The sequence below is a fragment of the Somniosus microcephalus genome, chromosome 16, assembly GCF_052327205.1.
Source record: "Somniosus microcephalus isolate GS21.2 chromosome 16, FLI_Smic_1.0, whole genome shotgun sequence".
NCBI classification, from domain to species: Eukaryota; Metazoa; Chordata; class Chondrichthyes; order Squaliformes; family Somniosidae; genus Somniosus; species Somniosus microcephalus.
Window position 1 is genome coordinate 32,531,874 of NC_141002.1, and position 20,730 is coordinate 32,552,603.

The 20,730-nt window shown below is 44.2% G+C and overlaps 1 protein-coding gene across 1 annotated transcript in view; it reads left to right on the plus strand.

Annotated features, from left to right (window-relative positions):
• Window positions 1–466: 466 nt before the first annotated feature.
• Window positions 467–20,730, plus strand: part of slc13a1 (solute carrier family 13 member 1) — a 78,649-nt gene continuing 58,385 nt past the window's right edge. The window contains 7 exon segments of the mRNA XM_086009787.1: window positions 467–511; window positions 1,739–1,867; window positions 2,093–2,229; window positions 3,456–3,640; window positions 5,082–5,204; window positions 19,406–19,492; window positions 19,495–19,537. Coding sequence (XP_085865913.1) covers window positions 467–511; window positions 1,739–1,867; window positions 2,093–2,229; window positions 3,456–3,640; window positions 5,082–5,204; window positions 19,406–19,492; window positions 19,495–19,537 — 749 coding nt within the window.

Consider the following 20,730-nt stretch of genomic DNA (forward strand, 5'->3'; position numbering starts at 1 on the left):
TGCTGCTGCCGTTCTCGCCTCCCCAGCGGTTCTCAATTCCCCGACGCTGCTTTTTTTGCTCCCCCGCGGTTCCCGTGGGCATTCACGCTTCCCCTGCTGTTGCGCCTCTCAGCCCCGCTTGCAGGCCGGTCCTTTACACCGGCTGCGGTTGAGTTCTCCGCGGTTCTCGTGGCCTTAACGCTGCCCCAGTCGCTGCGCCTCTCGGCCCCGATTGCAGCCCGGCCCTTTTCACCAGCCGCGGTCGAGTTCTCCGCCCTTTTTCCTCCGTTTTCCCTCCCCTACTCCACAACCAACGCGGCCGACTTTCTGCTCATGTCGCTGATCGGCTTACCCACCACCGTGGTAGAAGGGATGATCACTGCCTGTCGCTGATGGAGGGCTTCGTGGTCAGAATTTTTCTTTTTTTTTTTTCCGGGTTCTCGATGCCTCCCGTGCGATGTGGTGCTCAGCAGGATGATGAGGGCGGATGCCTCTTCTCAACACTCGTTCTGAGTACGAAGCTGCCTTGGATGTAAAACTGCCGCAGGGTAAGATCGGACTCGTCGCCACTGTTGAGTCTGTGTGTCCCAGTTATGCTTATTATAAATCACTGGACACAGACAACAAGAGTAACTTTAACAGGTCTTTACTATTCGGAGGTCAGGTCTGAACTGCCCAGCAAATCACTACACAATGTTTATATACCGGTGTGGTCACCACCGGTATTACAGTATACAGCAGCCAAGAGAAAGTAGTACATCTCTTAAGGTAGTTCTCTTAAGGTGGAACAGGTTACATACACCACAATGGGGATGTGTTAATGTAGATAGAGAGGGATGGGTGGAGGTGCAAGGTAAGTTGGTGAGAGGAAGAATGTGCAGGAGTAGGGCAGGGAGGGCAGAGTGATGGGGATGTGATGAGAGGCACAGCAGGATGAAGTTGAGTGTGGCCTTGAACTAACGTTTCCTGATCTACTGAGATCATTGAAACATTTGCGGCACTGCTGACCACATCCCTGCTGTTTACCTCCTCTGCAATGTGCAACCAGGCTGTGTTAATCTCCTGGGGAGGTCTCTTCTGCCCATGGGAAGGGAAGAGCACCTCCCTGCATGCTGTGACTCCCTCCAGAAGCATATGAATGAAGGAAAGAAAATGAAGGAAAAAATATGGAGAAAAATAAAACTGAATGAAATGAAAAATCTTAGGTCACTCTTAAACCTCTTAAAGCCTGCCCTATGCAAAAGTTATTTTCCTTTTATAACCCAAAACTTAGATTTGTTGCTCAATCAGATTCTTAACTGGAAGTAGGCCAGAGTGAAATCAGTACCCAGCTGATAACAAATTGGCTGATCCCGCTGTAATTTCCAGGGTCAACCTCACTAAAGTATTTGGCGTAAGCCTCAGACATCAGAAGCAACTCTAATTTGGATTTGAGAGGCAGGACCTAGCTTGCTGCTGGTAGATTTAAAGGCCCGCAGTAACTTAGGCAGTTAGGCATGCACAAAAATTGATTGGGAGCAAGTTCAATTTAAAAGTAATGCCTGGAAGATCTAACCCTGGGTAGACAGGTAAACAGAGCTCCCGCCGATCTTCTGCTGAAATGACTGCGGCCGATGGGTAGAGCACCCCCCCCCCCCACCCACCGAGGAAATTCCCAGCAGCATTTGGGAATTAAAAAAATCAACTTTATTGCCTCTTCATATGCTTTGAATATGTGGATATAACTGTTTTTGCTGTCTTTTTCTCTTTTGGTCAATAGGAATCAGAAAGTGCATACACGATGCTTGTAGTGGCGATATATTGGCTCATGGAAGCAATGCCTCTTTCTGTAGCAGCTTTACTCCCAGAGCTCATGTTTCCTCTCTTTGGCATCAGGCAGTCTACGGAAGTGAATGATGGGACAACTTACATCATAATGAACAGAAGTGTACACTCCAATAGATGCATCTTTCCAGGCCTTTTAATTATTAAAAATCAAAGTTGACATACAACACTGTTTTGATAATATCAGCAATATATTAAAAATAACAAGTCACATTTGCACACTTTGCATGGAAGGACAGAGTTTTCTCCACAACATTATTTCAAAGAACTATTCAATGAATGTTTTCAGGTTGCATCTACTTATTTCAAAGATTTCCATCCCTTGTTGATTGGCGTTATTTGTTTAGCCGCATCGATTGAAAAATGGAATCTGCACAAGAGAATAGCCCTGAGGATTGTGATATTGATGGGAGTCAATCCTAGATGGTAAAGACTTATATAGAGAATAATATGAGTTTATTTGATAATAGACTGATCTAATAACAATAGCATTACAAAAATAACACAACCTGGAATCAATATAACATTAGACAGATGAGAACACCTTGCATTTTTATAGCGCCTTTAACAAAGAAAAATGACCTATTAAGATGTCTTAAAAAAAATTCATTCTGGAGATATGGGTGTCGCTAGCAAGGCCAGCATTTATTGCCCCTCCCTAGTTGCCCTTGAGAAGGTGGTAGTAGGCCTTCAAATTGAACCGCTGCAGTCCGTGTGGTGAAGGTACTCCCACAGTGCTGTTTGGTAGGGAGTTCCAGGATTTGGACCCAGCTACAATGGTTTGCCATTTCCAATGAAGAACCAGGCTTAATTCTCAGTGCTATTCACGATTGAACTAAGCTCAGTCTCACTATTAATTTTATGGTCAAGCCAACTGGTTTGGTCTCCATGTGAAATGATCACAATAAGTTCACCTCGTCAGCAATAATTAAGAATGGTAGAATTTAATTTGTTTTGCTCTGAGAGCAAATTCATTTCTTTCGCACTCCCGGTGCTGGGCTTCAAATGGCGGGAGTGCGGATGCAGGATTTTCTGTTCATTAATTTTATGGATAGAAAATTCTAGAGGGCTCACTGACCTTGTCATCTGAATTTCAAAGTGCAAAGGTGGGCAATAAAGTGCAAATTCCTAAATTCTACCATCTTGTACCCAAATGAAGTTCTAACACTGAGTTAAACTGACACAAACGTATTAACCAGCAGCATTTGGCCCTGGTTGAGGAATTTCTATACATACTTTTGATTATGTTATGCACTATGCCATATCTCCTTATTTCCAAATCTTTTCATGGATTGATATTTAGAGTTTTATGTATTATCATTTCCTCATCCTGTGGATGATCTTCTTGCTCCATATGCCATCCGCTGGAGAGAGATCAGGCAATCTGTTCCTAAGATTTTGTCAAAATTGCTCTATAACCACTTGCAAAAGATAGCTATAGATGACGAAGGCCATTCGGCCCATCTTGGTTCATCCATCCAGAATGACCCTGAAGTCCCCCCATTGTACCATCATGTTGGCTGTGAGTAAATGTTGACTAGATGTAGCTTAATACAATAGAGTTCTTTACTTTCAACAGAGGCACCTACTGGATCAGTCATAAATACCAACCATACAGTAAGTATTGGATCATTATGTTCTGTGTTTAACAGGTTAATGATGGGTTTTATGCTCAGCTGCGTCTTACTCTCTATGTGACTCAGTAACACCTCCACTGCAGCCATGGTAATGCCAATCGTCGAGGCTGTTCTTCAACAGATTATGAATGCAGAAGCAGCGACTGATATCAATCGCAGCACTATGAATGGAGTCACAAACCAAGCCTTGGAAATGAATGGTAATGTATAAAAGGATATGGGATCTTGGGCTTCATAAATAGAGGTATTGAGTACAAAAGTAGAGAAGTTATGCTGAACCTTTATAAAGCGCTGGTTAGGCCACAACTGGAGTATTGCGTCCAGTTCTCATCACCACACTTTAGGAAGGATGTGAAGGCCCTTGAGAGGGTGCAGAGGAGATTTACCAGAATGGTTCCGGAGATGGGGGATCTTAGCTACAAGGACAGGTTGGAGAAGCTGGATTTGTTTTCATTAGAGCAAAGGAGGTTGAGGGGTGATTTGATAGAGGTGTACAAGATTATGATGGGTTTGGATAGGCTAGACGGGGAAAGGCTGTTCCCACTAGTTGATGGTACAAGGACTAGGGGACACAGGTTTAAGGTTTTGGGCAAGAGATACAGGGGGGGAGTGAGGAAAAGCTTTTTTACACAGCGAGTGGTGACCTGGAATTCGCTGCCGACGGAAGTGGTGGAAGCGGAGACACTCAATGTTTTCAAGGGGAGACTGGATAGGCAATTGAGGGAAATAAACTTGCAGGGCTACAGGGATAGAGCGGGGGAATGGGGCTGACTGGATTGCTCTACAGAGAGCTGGCATGGACTCGATGGGCCGAATGGCCTCCTTCTGTGACATTATGACTCTATGGCCTAGAAATTGAGTGCCCTTAGCGCCGATTTTGCGGCGCTAGAGGGCCTAGCGCTGCATTTGGCGCCGGCGCCGAAATTGCCTGGGGCCCTTACGCCGCGGTAGACCGGTAGCGCTGCGCCGGCACCGATGACGTCATCGGTGTGCGCAGCGTCCCGGTTGCCATGCCGACGGGCCCCAGCGCCGAAATTCAGTTGCGGCCGCCTCGCCCGTGACAGCCGCAACTAAGACTCTGGCAACAGAGTCTTACGAGTCTTTGCGCCGGCGCATTAAAGGCCCCGCGGCGGCCGGCCGCTTTCCCGCCGGCTGCCTGGCCGCAGCTCCCTCCCCGGACTTCCCCCCGCCCCCCCCCCGGAACAGAAGCAAGCCCGGCACTTGTCCGAGGTGCCGGGCTCATTTTTTAAAAGATTTTCGCGGGCCGCGATCGGGTGCAGGCAGCTCCTCCTTAAGGGAAGGAGGAGGCCTGCACTTCCCGAGCCTGCCGCACCGCATCGGGTGCCGCAGCGCCGGAATTGCGGCGCGAAACGGCAGTTAGCGCCGATTTACCGCCGCAAAGACCCTTCAGTAGCGCCGGCAGCCGTTTGGGCGCGGCCCTGCTGAATTTTTGGCGCGCGCAGGGGGACTTAGCGCCGGCACTAACTTCCGGCGCTAAAGCCCTGGCTAAGCCAAAACTCAATTTCTAGGCCTATGACTAATTCAGTTTTATGCTGAAGTAGCAACATTTTTTTTTCAGCTATCTGGTTTTATTTGTGCACTCTGCACTCAACACTTCATTTGTCACCATTTGAATCAAAGAGAAAGAATCCGAAATGAAGAAGCTGGAAGCAAAAGAAAAAATCGAACTTGAGCTGAACAAACAGGAAATAATAAAGGCAAAAGAAAATGAGGTGATGAATCAGGAAACCAAAGAGATGGATGGCTAACGTATCTCTCTGGGACTGAGACTGTCTTATTAGCTCACATATTTAACCTTTGCCACCTGGTGTGATCCAGCGGGCTTCCTTATTTATAATTCAAGCTTTATAGGACAGCACAACATCGCTGCTAATGTTATCACCATACTTTGAGGACCAGATAGCCTTTTTGTAAGTTAGAATTTTGAATGGAGTACAGGTACATAGGAACATGGGAAGAGGAGTAGACCATTTAGCACCTGAAGTCTGTAAACCTCAGCTGCTAAACCATTCAGGGGTTTTGCATATTTCTTCAGTTAGATTATTACAGAGGCCGTAGGAACCAGCCTCCGTGATGTTTCCAAACAATTTCATCCAGTTCAGCCTCACTGAGGTTTTATAGAGTTCAAATTGGTCAAGACTTTGATGCCCAATTGCAGTGATACGGTTGTATCAACAGATAACTAACATTTTGAAGATGCGCAGAATTTTCGTTGAACAATTTTGAATCAGAAACCCTGGCTTTAAAGTTGGATTTCAGCGGTATGTTCAAGTCATTTTAATCAATATGTGACTGAAAGTTTCTCTTCTGTACTGAAAGAGGAGAATATTTGAGTGCAGAGAAAATTTTTGTTGTGCATCAGTGCAAAATTGTGGTGAGACTTGAACTCACTCCTTTGATGGTAGTTCAGGGAAATGAGGCCTACTGCTCAACATTGAATGCCCAAGATTTTAATTTCTTCATCTTTTGGTGGTCAAAGTGACATTGGATTAGGGCTGGATTTTATGAACCTCGGCGGGCCCATGGTGGGCGATGTCAGTGGCGGGTCCCCATCCCGCTGTCTGAAATGAATTTCCTTGATTGGGCTTGTTAAGCCCGCCCAGCGTGCTTTCCGACCAATTAGAGGAAGTGGGTCTGGTGACGTCTTTTGATGATACGTTTCCTTAAAGGGACTGTGGCCAACTTTCTTTTGACATTTGTGCTGTCAGTGTTCTCCAGCATTGAGGTGCTGCAAACACTGACAATGACTGCACAAAGGCACAGGGCGTCCCATATGCTTATGGAGGGAGTCAGAGCACACAGAGAGGTCCTCTTCCCTTCCCATGGGTGGAAGAGACCTCCCCAGGAGATCAACACAGCCTGGTTGCACATTGCAGAGGACACAAGTAGGGATGTGGTCAGGAGGACCTGGGTGCAGTTCCACAAATGTTTCAATGATCTCAGCAGGTCAGGAAACATTAGTACAAAGCCACACTCAACCTCATCCAGCTGTGCCTCTCATCACATCCCCATCACTCTGCCTTCCCTACCCTACTCCTGCACATCCTTACTCACACCAACTTACCTTGCACTTCCACCCATCCCTCTCTCTCTATCTACATTATCACATCCCCATCTCACTAGCCACCCCTCACACTCACACTCATCCTAGTGCAATCATACCAACTAACAACACACAAGGGTAGGCACTTGGGTATTTTATCCAATGTTTATGTAAAGTTTCTGTTAATGTGGTGTCAAACATTGAAACCTTTATTTTCAATACTTTGCGTTCTTGGACAGATTTGTATGCACCTTTGGAAGTGGCATAGTGAGTTGCAGTGAATGGTGAGACATAACGGTAACCCCCGCAATGGTGATGAGTGTGAAAGGAATGGCTTGGGCATTGTAGGGATGCTTTATGGTTAGTGTGGGGTGGTGCCAACCTGGCGCATCATGTGATAGCCAGGGTGTACAGTGTCAAGTGAAGTAAATCTGGCTATGGTGAGGCCATCCCTGGCCTCCTGGGCAGCAATGTGTTCTGGTGCTGATGCCTTGTGTCCTGTGCAGCATCAGTTGATTGCGGAGAGGTTGGTGTTAGTGTTGGTGCTGTTGATGTTGGGGTTGATCGTGGTGGGATTCTGAGGCCCAACGTGAGAGAGTTTCAAGGGCACCCATGCTAATGGAATAGATGGCAGGTGAAGTAGAGATGACAAAAGTGATCATCAATGGTGGGAGAGGTAATGAGGTCAGACTGGATGGAGACTTGTGTAAAGACTTGCAGCATCCTGAATCTGTAGTGTAAATGCAGTTTAGAGAAGCTAGTGGTTAAGGGAACATTTCTCAATCAGCTGGGAGCTTTGACTTGACATTTAACTCATCAGCTGATTCAATGGCCACTGACTTCCCGCCTCAGTGTCACAGACGAGGCCTAGGCACAGCGGGAAACTGGTGGGCAACCTGTCAAATCCAAAAAGCTGGGAAAAAAACCATTGATAAGTAGATGTAAACAAGCCACTAATGATTTTAATTGCCTCTCCCACCGATGCTTGTCGGGTCTGCTCAGGGCTGACAGGCCCGACATTTGGTAAAGTCGCATGGTGGCAGGTTCACAGCGGGAGTCCTGACCCGCTGGGCGAACAAAACACTTTCTCACCCGACCCGCCACCGATCGCGCCCGCTGACCCCCCACAAAATCCAGTCCTAAAAGAATGTTTGTCTTATTTCAGCTGAAGCAGAACTTAATTTTAAGAATAAATTTAAAGCAAACAGCATCTTGAGTCTTTAAAGATAGGATTTTCTTTTCCAGTCATAGCAAATGCAAACATATTTTGTAACATTTTGGGAGGATTGGACACTTTTAGGTTTCACCTGCATCTCGACTTCATCAGTTTGGCCCTCAAAGTGACCATTGAGGTGGCATTGGAGATGCCCAATAATCATTTTAAAATCATAACAAAACTGGAATTAATAGTACCCACAGGGGGTATTAAAGTTGTGTTTGTGTATCCAAATGTAATTTTGATTGTATCACATAAATGACATTTTTGTCACATGTGGAAAATGAGGCCCAATGGGAATGCATATATCGAAAGCTACACAAGAAATTGAATATTTTCAAATGCCTACTTTTAATAACCAGCATTAAAGGTTTGAACCTGTACTTTACAATCAACAATTAAAGTCAAAATTACTATATCATTTGTTAAAATACAGAAATGAAAATAAAACCTTTCCAGTTCGTGTCCATTTTTGCCCAGAATGTGACAGGGTTAAAACGTACAGCATTAAAAGCACTTTTTTCTCAAAATATCTTTGACTTGCCAGAATACATGTTCTTGCAGTTGGGAAGATGAAGACAGTCTGGACCATAGCCATCTCCATCTCAGACATCCATCGGCTTTTGTGAGGGATCAACAAGTAACCAGATTTAAGTGGGTCAAGGCACACTGAGTTAGCTTTTCCTCCACCGAGGACAGAACATTCCCAGGAGGTGATAGCTATCCTTCAGTATCTACCTGAATACTGACAAACCTTCCAGTTCAGACAGGAGAGTTGAAGATGAGGCCTTGTGATTCGGACATGGAGTTGCTGATGCTTTCATATACAAAGGATGAAATGAGCAGTACGCCTGAGTGTCCCCATGTACACTACACCTGTAAAACCCTCCACTCTCAAAACGCAAGCAACATCATCCATTGTTGTTTTAGTGACTTCATATCACACATGATGATGTTATCTCCATGAAATACGTTTGTCATATGCCACCATAACTAAGAACAATTAGCACGGTGAGAGGAAAAAAGGTTTGCAGTGATTCACTGGAACCCAGTCTCCAAGCTGCCCAACAATGCAGTGTGTGTTTTAAAATTGCTATTTCCATCCAATGCTTCAGATTTTAATTATATCTCAACTGTGTGGTATAAACAGATTACACGATAAAAAGCCGTATGATGCTATTCATATCTCACTTGCACTGCTCATCATAAATCATAGATCAACCCACAGTTGAACTATAAATTCAGTAAGATGTTAAGTTATTTGCATAAGTAGTGGTTTAATAGCTTGTCTTCTTTGTCTCCATCATTCCCTTCCATACTCTTGGGTACCTTTATTCAATTTGTTTGATCTGAGAAAACCATGGCATTTCATTAATATGCCACTTGTGGGGCCAGACATACATTTACTCACAATTGTCGATGCTTGTGAGTTTTGCAGTCAGCCCACGCGGGTGATGTGCTGTAGTTGTCATGCATTCATGGTGTGTCTCTTACCCAGTTTTTCACACACGTACTGCGGCTGAAATTCAGCCTCAACACTTAAAGTTAACACCTGATGCTTTAGAGTCAAAACACTCAGCCCAGATAATCTGCGAAATAGTCATGTTTGCATCAGATGTCTCATTTACATTTCTTTTCATCCAGCTATTACATTGGTGGCGACATTTATGCATACAAAATAGAACCTGATGAGGTAAATCCTTTTACAGTATTATTAAAATGTTATTTAACTTTAAATACAATCATGTTCAATCCTAAAGATGACATTTTGTTAGAGAAGCTCTTCTCATATTACACTTTATGATATACAGTTGTAATCTTGTTGGTTTAATTTTTTCCCAGTGCCAGATTGCTTGTGTAACCAAGCATTCCTTCCTCTCCTGAAGGTGCTCAATCTGGTATATGGTTCAATGGGTGCAGTAGCCTTCACTACCTCGCTCAAATGGCTGTTCCTCATATGTGAGCCTGGAGGCTGAATTTTGGCAAGTTATTCAACCACAGGGATTGTATATCATATCTGAATCCAATCCAATCCTCACCTGAAGTCCACACATACTTTCCAGTATTAATCAGAGGTGGGAACACTGTCTGATTTCTTCTCCCCTTTCCCTAGTGCAGAACACTGAGCATTATTACAATCTCCTGACCACTGCACCAGATGAGGTTAGCTATCACTTCACAAACCAGGGGTCAATCTGGGACCTCCCGGGTCTGTATTTCCCAGTAATATGCTGGAGGCAGCAGTGCACTAAAGCACGGAACTATTGAATGTGTTCAGCATGCTTATTGCCAGATGAAGAAAGTAACAGGAAAGTAAGTGGAACTACATATATGGGTAGAAATGTAATTTCCTTCATTCCAATTAAAGTACCAAAACAATAACAAAAGCTTTCTAAACAGTTTTTTATATTCATCACTCTCCTGGTAAAAGAGCCCCATTTATATTTCAGGGAGTTTCATGAGGATGAGAACAACACCAGTGACCAAAAAAGTAATGCTGTCCATCAGGTGGAAAGCCTGAGGCCTTCTCACTCCTCTGTACTATCAGCGCAGCAATTTCAACAATAACATTTCTATAGCGCCTTTTGTTAAGTATGTGTATTGTATTGAACAATTAACACAAAGACTTAAACGTATAACTCAAACAGGTCTTTACTGGTTGGAGGTAGGGACTATACATAGGTCTTTACTTCATGCCCACAGGCGGGAACTGAGGGGGATCAGTACCCACAGTACTATTTATACCCCTATGGCCAGGAGTGGTACTGCGTATCACTACGCCCAACAAGTAGTGCAGTCCTGTCCATAGGTTCAAAGTAGCACACATATTACATACACAACATTCCTCCCTTCCTAGCTTTACAGTCATCTCCCCATTTAACATAACGTAATAACATATATACATATATAACTTCAGGTTTACATAACAGAATAACATAGATACATAGATAACTTCATGTCAAAACAGATCACAGATTCAGTCTCTGCGGAAAACAGTTCACAGATTCAATCTCTGTGGTGTAGTCGGTTCACGTTGCTGGAGTGACTCATTCAATAGTCCTTCCATGGATTTAACAGTTTGAACTTCCGAACTGAATTGGCTCCGTTCGGAGGGACCACGTGTGTGATCTGGTAGAGGTGATAATGGTTCAGATGGGTCATCTTCTGTTTTTACTTTTCCTTTTCTGCTTCTTGGAGACTCTCTGGGCTCCATTGTCAGCTGCCACAGCTGCCAGCTGCATGCGCAGTTCCTCCTTCTCTTCCTCCTGTTTCCGTCGTAGAGCCAGCTTCTCCCGATGTTCCGTAGACTTTTGGTGCTCCTCCATGATTTCTGCACTTTGGGAGTCGAAGTTACAAGCTGGGCAGGACAGGACATCGTAATATTCGGTGTCGTCCTGAGCTAGACCAGTGAGAGGGTCGTCTATTTCCTCCATACCCAGCTGGACGTTAGCCAGCTCTTGTTCCAAATCCAGACATCTTTCCTGAAGAGACTTCTTCATGTGTACCTCTGCATCCAGCTTTTTCTGGGCTTTCAGCAAGTCGTTTACTAGTGACCTCATTTGTGATTTTAATACTTCAACTTCCTTTGGAGATTGATTGATCGGACTATGCAATCCCTCTACCGGAGCAGCTGTTTCAGCGGTTTGTTGTTCTACGTTGACGTGAGTCAGCGTACTTTTGGCATCCAAGGGCTGCTCTGTTGCAGTCATCTCAGTCTGTGTTGCCACCTCAGCTCTTCCAATAACCTTTGAGAGCTCCAAACCCCTTTCGTTTGAATATTGAAGTTCATGTTCAAGTTTTTCCCATTTCAGAGTCCTGTCCTTCAGCATATGCAGGAGTTGGCTGACCGTTAACTCCTCTGACATCAGACGTTTTGTGTGCTCCTGCTCCATTTTCTCCATCAGCTGCTTCTGTTGTCTTTCCAGATTCTCCAACTCTATATCAAAGAACTCTTTCGTTGCATTCAACTCTTGCTCAAAACGGCGAAGCATTTGTTCTAATTGCTGTTGTAGTTTGAAATGGAGTTGAGTTCGAGCCCGGTGTCCCTCAGAAATGGGCACATCAGTAGACTTGCCAGACTCAGAATCCACAGTTAAACTATGTTGTTGTTGCTCAGTGGAATTCTGTGCTGAAACTTTGTCTTTTGCACCTGAGTTGGGCTTACCATCATCCGTTCCAGAGTCTGGGCCGACTATCTTCACCGAGTTCTCACTCGTTATTGTTTGTAGGAAATGCCAGTCCATATTCATTTTCCTAATCCACTCCCGTCCTAGTAGTGGAGGACCTCCTTCAGATATCACATATAAGTCCATTATTTGACTGTCTTCGCCCTTGTGGACCACTGCAACCTCTATTTTCCCGATGGGGTACACTCTTTGCCCCGTGTATGTTTTCAATATAATCCCCGTATCCTGTAGGGGAATATGCTGGAATAACTTTCCGTAATCTTTCTTATTTATGACCGTCAATGCCGATCCAGTGTCCAATTCCAGTTTTACTTGGACTCCTTCTATCTGAAGAGTGACCCAAATTGTCTGGAGGTCTGCACCCTTACCAGCGTTGAGTACTCTTAAGCTAGCCAGTTCATTACAGCTTAAGCTAGCCAGTTCATTACTGCTAGCGTCTGAATTGGACTCCTGTTCGGTCACCTTGTGTACCTTTGCGTATTTTCCTTGCGGTGACTTCTTGTTGCTGGTCTTCTTCCCTGACCTGCATACTCTAGCTATATGTCCAAGCCTACCACAAGTTCTACATTCTTGGTTTTTAAACCAACACTGGTTCTGATCATGCGTTGTCTTTCCACAACGATAACATTTGCCAGAACTCACACCCAATTTGTGTGCACTGAGCTCCGGTGACCGTAGCTGCATTACTGCCGTGCCTCTCGCTGCGGCTTCGTGTGCTGCTGCCATAGTGACTGCCTTCTCAAGCGTCAGCTCATTCTCCTCGAGCAGTCGCTTTTGTGTATCCTGTTTAAATAAACCACACACAAATTTGTCTCGAAGTGCCTCTGTCAATCCCGTTCCAAACTGGCAATATTTCGCTAATTTACGCAATTCCAGCAAATAATCAGCATTGCTTTCATGCTGTAGCTGCCTTCTGTCGTAAAATTTAAATCGTTCCGCTAGCATCAGCGGCGTGGGGTTTAGATGATCTTTCAGGACAGTAACAATCTCATCGAACGTCTTATCCGCCGGTTCATCTGGTGATAACAGGTGTTTCAATTGCCCGTATGTCTTCGCACCCATTAAATTTAATAATGTTAGTGCTTTATCAGCCTCACGAATTTTATTGGCCTTACAATAATTTTTAACTCGTTCAACATATATGGCCCAATCTTCGATGTCACTATCAAAGTTGCTAATATTCCCGTGTTTAGGCATTGTAGTACTTTATCAGATTTGCAATTTCTCAGATTTTTTTTTTTTACTGTTATCCAAGATGGTGGCTTCCCGCTCTTGCCGTCGTCCTCCGCCCACAAAATGGCGGTTTTCCCGCTTCTGCCTTCTTCCCCAGCGGTTTTCCCGTGAAAAATGGCGGCTTTCCCGCGCTTCTCGCTCTCCCCGCCCACTTCAATGGCGGTTTTCCCGCGCTTCTCGTCGCTGACTTTCAGCCCGACTGCGGCTCTTATCTCCTGTGCGATCGCTGGTGCGCCGCCCGCCCGAAACGGTTCTCAGCCCTTATCACCGGTGCAATCGCTGGCCCGCTAAGCGCCTCCCGCTTGAAGCGGCTCCCGGCCTCTGGCTCACCCGCTCGGCGGCTCTTGCTCGCTCCCTCCCGGGCTCTGGCTTACCCGCTCGCGCCCTCAGTGTCTGCCGACGCTGCGCCTTCCAGCCCGAGTGCGGCCCTTATCAGGGATTTCGATCGATTGCCCTTCTACCTCCGACTTCCCCCAGCCCTGTCTTTGCAGCCAACGCTGCTTGGCTTACCCACCACCGAGGTTGAAAAAGCTGCAGGATGTCTTCTGTCCTCCCGTTTTCAGTCGTTGATGGAGGCTTCAGGGTCCTAATGCCTGTCGCTTCCAGTCGCTGGAAGCTGTCAGGATTTCTGCTGCCCTTCAGTTTTCAGTGGGGTGTTGAGGATTGGAACCTCTCTTCAACGTCCTGTCTTTGGACGAAGCCGCTGTGGAATAACTGCCGCAGGGTTCGAACCGACTCGTCGCCAGTGTTAAGTATGTGTATTGTATTGAACAATTAACACAAAGACTTAAACGTATAACTCAAACAGGTCTTTACTGGTTGGAGGTAGGGACTATACATAGGTCTTTACTTCATGCCCACAGGCGGGAACTGAGGGGGATCAGTACCCACAGTACTATTTATACCCCTATGGCCAGGAGTGGTACTGCGTATCACTACGCCCAACAAGTAGTGCAGTCCTGTCCATAGGTTCAAAGTAGCACACATATTACATACACAACACCTTTAACGTAGCAAAACACCCCAGGGCACTTCACAGGAGCGTACTCAGGCCAAAAGCTTGGCAAAAAGGTAGGTTTGAAGGAGCATTTTAAAAGGAGGAGAGAGAGGTAAAGAGGTTGAGAGGTTTGGGAGGGAATTCCAGAGCCTAGGGCAGCCAATGGTGAGGCGAAGGAAGTGGGGGATGCACAAGAGGCCAGATTTCGAGGCACACAGAGCTCTCGGAGTATTGCAGGGTTAGAGGAGGCCACACGAGATAGGGAGGGGCGAGGCCATGGAGCGAACCCACCATCAGTGTTCCCTGTAAGCTGCACTTTGTTCACCGCGGCCTGTTTCTCTTAATGTCCCGTTTAATTTTCTGCATTCACGGTATGTATTATGGTTAGCATTAAGGAACAATAGAGGAGCTGTTACGCTACTGGGTTTATACTCTAGGCCACCAAATAGTGGGAAGGAGATAGAGGAGCAAATTTGCTGGCAAATTACAGAAAGACATCAAAGTTAAAATGAGACAGGTAAAGAAGGGTTATGACAATTGTCAGGTTCATAATATAGTAGAGAGCAAAGCTGAATATAGAAAGCACAGGGAAGATTAAAAAAAGGGGAATAAGAGGGGCAAAGAAAAAGTATGAGAATAGATTAGTGGCTAACATAAAAGGGGAACCCAAAAGTCTTTTAAATACACATAAATAATAAAAGGGTAATCAGAGGAAGGATGGTGCCGACTAGGGGCCAAAAAAGGATATTCTTGTGGAGGCAGAGGGCATGGCTGAAGTACTAAATGAGTACTTTGTATCTGTCTTCACTAAAGAAGAGGATGCTGCCAATGTAACAGTAAAGGAGGAGGCAGTAGCAATAGTGGATAGGATAAAAATAGTTAAAGAGCATGGGGGAAAAATTCAGTTGTTTGCGCCTCCCATTAGCGCCTTAAGAGGTTGCCAAGTGGGGCGCAAAGCAACTAGCGCCTGGGCGCAGCGATGTTTGTGCCACTCGAGAAATTAACTAGACATTTTGCGGCGGCGCTAAACACTACCGCCACGATCTCCTGCGCCGGCAGATCGTGACATCAATTGAGTGCGCAACGCCCTGTTAGCGCCCCGGACCGGAAATTGAGTGGCGCCCCCTGCCTTACCGCCTGCCGCTAGCAACGACAGGTTAAGGGGAGCGTTATGCTGTCAGAAATGGACTAGGGAAGCGCTATTCAAAGGTGACCACTTCCTGCCTGTTTTTGTCGGTGACATTTTTGCACCACGCATTCTGAGAGAGAGAGAGAGACTTCTGGAGAGATTCAATGCTGTGTGAAGGAGTTTTGGGTACTGAGCAGCACTTTGCAGGTTGATTTTGATTTGACCTTGTATCGATTTAGAAGAGACTATGGCGTCTACACTCTGAGCTCTTTCCCTGGTTCTCTCCATTGTTTTTTCCAGCAGATTTGATGTACAGGTCTCTCCAGGCCGAGATTCAGGCTGAGATTCAAGGCTGCAATGAGCAGGATGTGGATGGAGAGCAAGATCAACCCTCCCCTTTAAGATAAAAACAGAAATTGCTGGAGAAACTCAGCAGGTCTAGCAGCATCTGTGAAGAAAGAAACAGAGTTAATGTTTCAGGTCGATGACCATTCGTCAGAACTCCCCTTTAAGAATTGGACGGTGCCAGTGTGTCTGTGTTCCATTGCTGACTGACATCACATGAGCTTCGCCAGCGTTGTGAGTTAGCGCCTTGCTCCTTGGCCTTTGCGCCTTAAGAGAGGTGTGTAGCACCTGATTTAGCGCTTCAATCACCTCCAGGGGTGATAAAAGCCAATTTTGCAGTCGGAGGCGATAATTAGCGCCAGGCGCTAAACTTTGCGCCCGGCCGATAATTACGCCCTAAACGGGGCGATACCGAATTTCTCCCCCCCATGTGCTTAAAAAGTGGGCAGTTCTCAAAGTAGAAAAGTCACCCGGTCCAGATGGGATGCATCCTAGGTTACTGAGGGAAGTAACGTGGAAATTGCAGAGGCTCTGGCCACAATCCTCCTTAAATATGGGGGTGGTGCCAGAGGATTGTAAACATTACACCCCTGTTTAGAAAAGGGGAGAAGGATAAACCCCAAAACTACAGGCCAGTCAGCCCAACGTCATTGGTGGGGAAACTTTTAGAGACAATAATCTGGGACAAAATTAATTGGCATTTGGAAAAATATGGGCTAATAGCTGAAAGTCAGCATGGATTTGTTAAAGGCAAATTGTGCTTAACTAACTTGATCGAGTTTTTGGAGGAAGTAACGGAGAAGCTTGTTGAGGGGAATGCAGTTAATGTTGTGTATATGGACTTTGAAAAGGCGTTTGACAAAGCACCAGTTGACTTGTTGGCAAAATTAAAGCCCAAGGGATTAAAGGGACAGTGGCAACATGAATACAAAATTGGCTTGTGGACAGAAAGCAGAGAGTAGTGGTGAACGGTTGTTTTTCAGAGGATGGTATACAGTGGTGGTCCCCAGGGGTTGGTATTAGGACCATTGCTCTTTTTGATATATAGTAATGACCTGGACTTGGGTATACAGGGCATAATTTCAAAAGTTGCAGAAGACCTGAAACTCGGAAATGTAGTAAACAAAGAGGAGAATAGTAACAGACATCAGATGGACATAGACAGACTGGTGAAATGGGCAGACACCTGGCAGATATAATTTAGTGCAGGGAAGTGTGAAGTGATACATTTTGGTAGGAAGAATGAGGAGAGGCAATATAAACTAAATGGTACAATTTTAAAGAGGTTACAGGATCAGAGAAACCTGGGGGTGTATGTGTGCAAATCTTTGAAGGTGGCAGGACAAGTTGAGAAGACTGTTAAAAAAGCATATGGGATCCTTGGCTTTATTAAGAGACGAATAGAGTGCAAAAGCAAGGAAGTTATACTAAACCTTTAGAAAACACTGGTGAGACCTCAGATGGGATTGTGTTCAATTCTGGGCACCACACTTTAGGAAAGATATCAAGGCTCTGCAGAAGAGATTTACTAGAATTGCACCAGGGATGAGGAACTTCATTTATGTGGAGAGACTGAAGAAGCTGGAGTTGTTCTCCTTAGAGCAGAGAAGGTTAAGAGGAGATTTGATAGAGGTGTTCAAAATTATGAATGGTTTTGATAGAGTAAATAAGAAGAAACAGTTTCGGTAACCAGAGGACACAGATTTAAAGTAATTGGCAAAAGCACCCGAGGTGACCTTTTTTTTATTTGGTCATGGGATGTGGGCATCACTGGCAAGGTCAGTATTTATTACCCTTGAGAAGGTGGTGGTGAGCCGCCTTCTATGAACCGCTGCAGTCTGTGTGGTGAAGGTACTCCCACAATGCTGTTAGGGAGAGATTTTCAGGATCTTTTGTTTCTCATAGTGGTTTTTCCTTTACAACTGAGCAGCTTGCATCAGCCATTTCAGAGGGTAGTTAAGAGTTAACCACATTGTTGTGGGTCCAGAATCACATATAGGCCAGACCAGGTAATGGTAGCAGATTTCCTTCCCTGAAGGACATTAGTGAACCAGATGGGGTTTTATGACAATCCAATAGTTTTATATTTACCATTACTGATACTAGCTCTTCATTCCAAATTAATTTAATTAACTGAATTGAAATTTCCCAAACGCCATGGTGGGATTTGAACTCACAGGCCTTGGGATTACAAGTCCAGTAATATTACCACTATACTATCATTCCCGATCTAGAATGCATTGCCTGAAAGGGTGGTGGAAGCAGATTCACTAGTAACATTCAAAAAGAGAATTGGATAAATAATTGAAGGGAAAAATATTACAGGGCTATGGGGAGAGAGCAGTAGAGTGGGTTTAATTGAATAGCTCTACCAAAGAGCCGGCACAGGCATGATGGGCAGACTGGCCTCCTTCTGTGCTGTATCATTCTATGATTCAATGAATATGTGTCTCGGTGCTACTTAGATTCTATCGATACATGCTAACAATGGCATTTGCCTGTCTGGTTCAGTCAGTTCTGTTGTATACCACTTCACGGCTGTGAAATTGAGTACAAGTGAGAAAGCATGTGAAACTATTCAAAAATAGAAGTGGCCTAAATCACAGAGAATATGCTGGTCTGTTCATGGCATAAGTCAGAAATTGAATGTTGACACATAGGATGTGCAACAGTGGAACAAAAAGAAAGAACTTGCATTTGTATAGCACCTTTCAAATCCTCAGGAGGCCTCAACATGTTTAATAGCTAATGAATTACTTTTTGAAACTACGTTGTTGCTAAGTAGGCAAATGCAGCAGGAGATTTGGCTTATGATGGAAAAGAGAATAAGGGCAATAGAAAGGCAGATTTTGAGGGGATGAGGAGCTTGCTAAGGAAATTGGACTGGACAGCACTATTACAAGGGAAAAGCAGGGAAGAAAATTGAATCATGTTGAGAAAAACTGCACACAGAGTGCAGAGTAGATATAAACCACAGGGGAAGAACAGTAACAAGGGAAAAAACCTAATCCTCATTGTGACACATTACTCTGAACCAGGAAGTATAAATTAGAATATTGAATTCAAAGTAAAATCATGTATAAAATGTGAAATAAAGAGAGGGAAAGAAAGATGGGCTTGAGAGAGAGAGAGATAAAAGAGGCAGAAAGAAAAAGTAAAATGAAAAATGTTCAGTTTTCATTTTTATTAAATCTCTAACAATAATTAAATTCTGAAGAAATGAGACTCCACAGTTGTCAAATTAAATTATCAGGGCTAGAGAGGTTATTTGGCAGTAATTAAGACATGTCACGCCATTAAAAATTCACTTACACCTGAATGCAAACACCCTAACTTTTTCTGGCGTGTTTAGTGGGTAACTAGTGAGCAAGTATTACAATTTCACACCCTTCATGTGTTTTAATGCTGAATCTCTCGGTGAGGTACCGGTGTAGCGAAGCTTGTGGAGGAACAGGGAAACTCGGAGAGCAACTTCCTGATTTCCATGTTTAATTGCACATGTGCTCACGCCAGAGGTTGCTGTCCGATTTACTGTATAATGGTGAGCGCTGATAGCCTCACCGTTATTCCTACTGCAAAATCCGGGACAATATTATTATTAATAATATTTTCAAGGCAGACTTGCTTCCTTTCACCATCCTTGATTATCCAATCTGGTCAGGACGTTAAGAAAAAGTTACATTTTGCAAGGTAGAATTCCACTGGAAATACCTGAACCAAAAGAGTCAGTTGCGTTAAGCGCACTTTCATTCTGACTGAATAGCACTTTGTTGCTTTCATGTCCTAATAATGTCATTTCTCATTCAGGGGCTACCCAGATGGCCACCGTATAAACTTTGGGTCTTGGTTCGTGCTGGTGTTCCCCATGACTGTGATCATTCTGCTTTATCCTGGGTCTGGCTGTATGTGATTTACTTTGGCTTCAAGTAAGTAAATTGTTTTAAATTGCTGTCAGTTCCACTGAAGTGAATATCTGTGTAATAAATATTATGTTCATTGAATTTGGAAAACATAATTTTGTATCCACAAGAATTGCTGTTAACTGACTAGTTTTAGCACAAAGTGAATGCTTTTTTTCTCCATGGGTTATATATTTTGCAATATTTACAACCCAGGTTATATCTATCTCCTCTTGAAACATGTTTCATTCTTTCTAATATCTGTGAAACCTCAAACAAATTACAAGTAGCTTAATGAGGCAGTACCATTTAGACTAGTAGAAATGTCTGCAGGAATGAACTGTATATCAATGGCAAGGGGAAGAAATCCGCATTGTTGTTGGTAAGATAGGAGCATAATGTGGACACAGCTCAAATTTTGAGGGTTGGATTTTAGGGTGGGACCAATTTCCACAAGGCTTACGCTTAGTTTTCATTGTGACTCAATTTCTGGACCTTGTGAGCGGAGCCATTTCTTCCACCTGTCCCTTCACCAGCACACACATGCAAATGAGATGGATAGCACAAGGATTTAGAATTCCTGTTATTTCTAGCCCCACTAGACATTATGTCCATCAGTGTAACTTACAAGCAAATGAAAGAGACATAACCATCTCAGGAGTAGATCTGTCCAGTGGAAGTGATTTATTTAAAGAGGCCCGTTGCTTGGGCAACTTTTGTCTGTATCTCAGAATTGCTTCATATTTCGGTAATTTTATTTTTACTTGGGAAGCTACAGAGCTGCACTTTAAACTGCCAGAATGAGTAACTCTGGTCACCAGCACATTTTCAATCCCCACTCATAGAAGAGCACAAGTTTCCTCCTGAGGATTCATCAGTTTGCAAACATTGATGATGGGGGAAGAGGAAAGAACTCATGAATATACCTTAACCCCAATCTCAGAAGAACATGCTCCTACTGCACATATTACATCATATTATGTTGCATTGAGCTTTTTTAAGCAGAGAATGCCACAACATCAAACTACTTCTGTTTATTACCTTATCATTCTTTCTATTTTGTGTCACCATGCACACATTTTTTGGGTTCCACACCAAAGCCAACCTTAACAAAATTGGGTTTCATTTGTACATGCAATTTAACCCTTTTGCATCTAATATCTTTAACCACTGATCATCGAGTCAATCATTCGCTCAACCATGGTGACGTAAGAAAACTA